Here is a 5,881-nt window from a genome sequence, read left to right on the forward strand (position 1 = left end):
CTCCGCCGCTCGAAGTACTTCTCCGCACTCTTATCCGACCGATGGATCTGCCACGTCCACCCTCCTCCGCCACCGGAACACTCCTCCGCCTCCACCACAACTACTTCCGACGAAGAAAACGAGCTCTTCCGTCTCAATCTCGGAGTTCCTCCCACACCTGGCTCAATCCGATCGCATCTCACGGTGCTTGAGCTTCTCTACACCAACGATTTCGCTACCGCAATCGACAGCGCCTCCACCGCGCTCGATCTCCTCCCGGTGGCTCTAGAACTTCTCTTCGAGGATTGTGTCAGGTCATGCGTAGGGTTCCTTGAAGCAGTTCCATGGACGGAAGAAGAAGAAAAGCGAGTCCTGAGCCTGATCCCGTTCCTCAGCGAAGAAGAATCGAAAGAGCTTCTCGCCAGGGTTTCACCGGTCGGAGAAGACTCTTGCGAGCTCATGCTTGAAGGCCTGATCTCCTCTGCGATGAACAATTACCAGAACACAGCGTTCGTGAAGGCGTTCGTGGCGAAGATCCTAAGAGATTTCTCGTCTAAGGAATCGGCGAAGAGAGTTTTGGAGAAGGCGTTCAAAACGAGCTTGTTGACGGTGAAGGAATCGTTGGAGGATTATTCGAGTCCCGTGTTCAGAGGGGACCATAACGAAACTGAGGCTCTTCAGAGGTTGAATCTGCATAAGGCTTCGACCAATGGGAAACATTTGCTGTGGCTTGTGGAGAGGATGATTGAGCTGAAGGTGGCTGATGCTGCTGTCAGGGAGTGGAGCGAGCAGGCCGCTTTCACCGCCGATCTTCAGAGGGCGTTCCGCGATGATGCGTGGAGGAACATTGTGCCTGGCCTCCCTGCTGTTGTCCTTAGGTGTACTTGCAAGCTCGCTAATGCTGTTAGTGCTGGCACTATTCTGGCATCGAAGCAGGTACCGTACGATTCGTTTTAGACTTATAGCTTTTGCATTTGCATTTGGGATATTGCTTTCTAATGTATGGGAAGTTACATTAACAATTGTTTCAATTACATTATAATTGCTGTTATTTTGAAAATTTTGGGAAACCATAGAGGTTGCCATTGCTATTGTGATGTGATTGTGGTGACTGTTGTAACATTATTATTCACGCTGCAATTAGGGTTGGGGGCAGCAATTTGCGATTTGAAACCATGTCACTAATGTTAATTCTATGACATCATCTGAAAGTTTCATTCTACCGAGGTATTGTTTGATCTTTGATGATCTACCTGGTGTTTCTCTAGGTTATTCGAATTGTTTGGTACTCTTGACTCTAAACAGGATTTTTCTATATGTGCTTGAATAGTTGAGCATATTGCTATGGTTATGACTTGTGATGGTGCTTTTTGCGCGAGGTCAAGGAGTTGAGTAGTTGTTGCTTTAGTTCTCTGATTTCAGCTCCGGTTTATTTGAAAAAGTGTGTTAGTAATAAGGGCTGTTGCTTGTATAAAACAGACCGAATAATAGGAATTAGTTTCCTCCCCATTGGCAATGGGATGTTAACAAATTTGCAAAAATGCTGGCTGAAAAGGGTAGTCTATGTCCATTAAAATCAATGCAATTAAAAGGTAACAAAAAGTTCCTGAGGTGCCAGGGGGCTCTGCACTTCTTCTTGGTTAGGCTTTACCCTTTTGGTGGGACATGCATTTGGTGCCTTATTTTACATTACTGCTTTATCTGAGGAATGTTTAGGTGCCATATTGGTAAATCCCCCATCTTACTCATTGTGAATCTACAGGGGTATAAATTATAATTGTTTGAAGGTTAAAAAAATAGTTACTTGTTGCATTGTTAGTTTCTGTCAACATTTCAGTTTTCCATTTTATTATGAATATAATGCTTCAGCAGTTAAGTTGCATAGAAAATTCTGGAGAGATATGTGTATATTTAGCTGTATTCTATTTGTGGTGCATATCATTTTGGTGCCTTTCATCTTAAGGGTATGTTTGTATGGGGTAAAAATAAGGGGTTTACTTGATGAGAGGTTTAATTTGAGACTGATTTCAGTTGTAATCTGCATGCCTTCTCTCAGGTACTGTTCGTGTTTCCTAATATTGTTATTTCATGCTTGAGATTAATTAGCTTCCATAAGTTACTATTGCATGATATTCCAAATGTTAGTTTAGAAATATCAATAGTAAGCTCGTGTATTCACATCCCTCTTCTTTGCTCTGTTCAGGTTAGAAGGAAACTAGTAGAAGATTGGCTTCCCGTTTTGGTGGTTTGCAAAGATAACGTTTCACCAATATCACCCAGCAATAAATCGCTATATCTGGAGCTGGAAGAAACATTTCTGCGGATCATATCCACACTGCCTATGTCTGACGCTCAGGAACTGTTGCAGCGGTGCCTAAGCTTTTCAACCCGAAACGTTGAAGATTGTCCTCACTTGGTGACAGCATTCAACACCTGGTTCAGGCGTGCCGCCCAACCTCTGAAACCAGATAGCACTTTTGATCAATAAGGGACATGTTTCCGTTGATTGCACCTTCTTTTGGTTGCTTTCTTGTCAATATTTGTGTATATGTCCATGTCCATAACTAACTCATGTTCAGGAAGTTGAACATTAACATTGTACATATGAAGTAAATCCAGCTGAGTCCTTGCAGCGAGTCTGGAGGTGTTAGCCTAGTTCTTTGATGCAAACGGTTTAGTAGGTTATGGGTTAAACTGTGCATAGGAAACTACAAGTCCAAAATGAAAATAGGACCCGTGATTTGACCCATTTCAAATAAGTTGGTGTTTTCTAGCTTTGAATAGAGAACAGTTTGAAGATAATCCGATTCTACATTTAAGTATTTCAAATTTGCAACCTTGAAAAGAAACTACTTTGTTGTTTGTCCGTTGCAGATCTTAGCTCAATTCACTTGTATAACTCTGGTTTTCATGAATGACTAGAAGCTAGTTAATAACGTGACTGGCTTATATTAATTTAAACTGAAGAATGTTACTGTGGTTTTGATGTGAATTAAGCGTAATTGATTTGTGGACATAAAATTGGCGAGTTAAACAAGTGCAATTGTCGCAAGAGCTATTTAGTGACCATTTTATGTATACCTCAACCTCAAGCAGATGGGATAGAGACATTTGCAGGGATCAAATTTTAACCAACCAATTCATTTGGATTACGAAGGAAGGACCTACAAGAGCAACCAGCAAAGGGAATGAACCAATAGCGCATTGTTTTGTTTTGAAGCAAGTGGTCAGTCAATTCAATCCGTCAACTATTTTAATTGATGTTAAGGTGAGAAAACGTTGTCATCCTCGAATTGGAAGTTAGCATAGCAAGGGAAATCAATTTTGAGAAAGTCACAGAAAATAACAGCCACCCATTTATGGATCAATTTCCTCTTTATTGAAGGTTGATTGTTATCATCACTAGGCAAATCCAACAATGTTATTACCATCCGAATGAGTTGAGGATTAAATAACAAAAAAACTCTTCCTGCTTTTACTTGAGATCACAACTAAAAGAGAAAAGTCACTAAAAATAAACTATATATTTTACATATACATCAAACAAGCCAAACAGAACAATTATTTGCTGCACTCGGTTGGAAAAAACATTAACCTGTTGTCTTTGGATTCAGGGAGGGTGTGTACAAAAGGTAGGTTAGTTGACTTTGGATCAACGGGGAAGAAGAAAAAAAAGCACCAACTATAATAACCGTCTTCTGAAGTGGCGAGTGGTGCCTTGGTAGGTTTTAACAAGTAGGCCAACTCCGATGCCAATTCCAAGACAAACACTAAGTCCGATACCAACTCCCACCCTCACACCAGCATTGAACCATGATAGTTCTCCATCTTCACCATCTGCATATGCTGTTCTCGGGTACAGCCCGTTATAATAGTCGTCTTCTGGTTTGTCGCTAAGGTAATCCGGGTCCTGCAGGATTGATAGACGAGTACTAAGAAAGGACGGTCTGTAATTTGCAAGCAAATGGGAGATTCCTATTCTAATTTGTTTGGTTGTCAATTTTCCAATACTTATCAGGGGAAGGAATTTCCACAATGAGCATGTGGTGCTAATTAATTTACAACAAGTGCTCAAGGAGATGGGACCAAACTACTTAAAATGAAGGTGCAGGAATGAATGTCATCCCTATCTTGACAGCTATATCTCCCTCGACGAAATGTATTCCGTCTTAGGTTTCAAATGACTCCTTGAGGTCCCGTTTAGTTCTCGGAACAGAAGTATAGAGACATGAAAACACAAACCTGCTTAGAGAAGATAAATACAGAAACAAGAAATATCTATGTCCGATGAAAATTCATAATTTTCTTATATCTCGTCTGCGTCAGTCTTTTCTATCCTAAGACAATTAACAAATTCAGCCTAAAAGTGCATTGAGGTGGTAAAAACAAGATTAGATAAAGCAAAAGCAACAATAAGGTTAACCGCAATGACAAACCAACATAGCATAATAGTAAATAGTATAATTTGAGAAACACAAAAGAGCTTATGTGGCGAGCAATAATTACCTGCAAAGCAAGTGGTGAATAAGCATCTTTCCCATTTTCACTTGCATCATTCTCAGGAATTGCATCCAATGCACTTTTCCTTGTATGTTTCTTCTGAGAACCGAGCTGCATGGTCTTTGTTAAGATAATTGGAGTACCCGAGCAGGACCCGGCAATGTAGACCTCAATTGTAGGTGGAGCTGAGTCTCGGAACAGGAATTGATTCTCCTTAAAGAAACCGGTGCCGGCTATTACATCCGACTCACAGTTCATACTCCATTTTTGTCCGTTATAGCTCGATTCCCTAACAATACCGTTGCTATTACTTAATTCTAGAACTCCGGAAAGAAGCAGAGCATCTTTATCAAACACTTGAAACTTCACACTGCCACACATCCTTATGCTATCAGTGCTTACAAATGTTACTTCTTCCGATTTTCTGTCGACCCTGTCCCTTTTGAGAAGGGTTGACACCCCATCAGAATATACACCAGCGCGAACTCCATTAACTTCGAGAAGGGTATCCGGATTCAAAGGAACATGATTGAGTGTGAGAACCTCAGGAGTGGATTGATCAAGCTCACACTTACAAACTCTTACATAGAATACTCTTATGTCGAGCCAAGGCAACGATGGCTTCATGGAGGGTTGATACGAGTGCCTCACAACGGCATATCCATTATCGGTTACCCCATTTCCATTGGCCTTACAAGAATTCTCCATTGCCAAGAGAGTTCAATTCTCCTCCCTACTCCAATTCCTTCATTTCAATTGGATCAATGAACAACTCTTTCCAAGTACTAATCCACTGAAATTAAGTCAAAGAGGAACAAAATTCAGCTCAATTTACAGGAGATTTTGGAGGACTAAACAAAACCAACCAGAACAAGTTCATAAAAGAACACACAATTAAATCTAACAAGAACTAATGCAAAAGAACATAATTCCAACCCAACTTAAGAGCCCCAACCAGAACAACACTGGCCATACTAAAAAAACCAACATAGTTTCTTGAGAGACAGAACCCAATTGAGGAAGACATAGCAAACACACTCAATCAGACTTAAAAGATAACAATCAAAATAAATGGATTCAGCAAACCAAACTGATGGATCAAAAAACAAAGAATTAAAAGAAATCAGATTAGAAAAAGATATTCATGCAGTGGAGAGCACCAAAAAGAAGCAAGTAGAAAACCTTGGGAAAGAAGAGACAAAAAGAGGATAAGGGGGAAGTGAAGATGATAAATCTAGAAACTCCTCGAATATATTTATCTGTTCGGTGGCTAAATCTAATGAAAGCACTCTCCAATTATCCAAACAAAAATAAGAAATTTAACCACAAAGCACACAGTGAAACTAAGCAAGCAGCAGCAGAATTAATCACCAGATGGGGAAAAAAAAAAAAACCCCGAAAA

General features: G+C 40.4%; 2 protein-coding genes across 5 annotated transcripts in view; one reads left to right on the forward strand and one right to left on the reverse strand.

Moving 5' to 3' along the window:
* LOC107628893 (BTB/POZ domain-containing protein At3g05675) overlaps positions 1-2,844 on the forward strand; it is a gene marked incomplete in the record, with an annotated part of 3,293 nt that extends 449 nt beyond the window's left edge. The window contains 2 exon segments of the mRNA XM_016331523.2: positions 1-915; positions 2,183-2,844. Of these exon segments, the coding sequence (XP_016187009.1) occupies positions 1-915; positions 2,183-2,467 (1,200 nt within the window).
* LOC107628889 (uncharacterized protein At1g01500) overlaps positions 3,383-5,881 on the reverse strand; it is a 3,300-nt gene continuing 801 nt past the window's right edge. For 2 of the 4 annotated variants that reach the window (XM_016331519.2, XM_016331520.2), the window contains exons 2-3: positions 4,486-5,272; positions 3,383-3,889 (exon numbers count right to left, since the gene is read on the reverse strand). In XM_016331519.2, the coding sequence (XP_016187005.1) occupies positions 3,662-3,889; positions 4,486-5,187 (930 nt within the window). In that variant the 5' untranslated portion in view covers positions 5,188-5,272 and the 3' untranslated portion in view covers positions 3,383-3,661. Of the gene's footprint in view, positions 3,890-4,485; positions 5,273-5,661; positions 5,880-5,881 lie in introns of those variants that run through there. The other 2 variants (XM_021117964.1, XM_016331518.2) reach the window with 2 other exon arrangements.

The sequence above is a fragment of the Arachis ipaensis genome, chromosome B03 (assembly GCF_000816755.2).
Source record: "Arachis ipaensis cultivar K30076 chromosome B03, Araip1.1, whole genome shotgun sequence".
Lineage (NCBI taxonomy): Eukaryota > Viridiplantae > Streptophyta > Magnoliopsida > Fabales > Fabaceae > Arachis > Arachis ipaensis.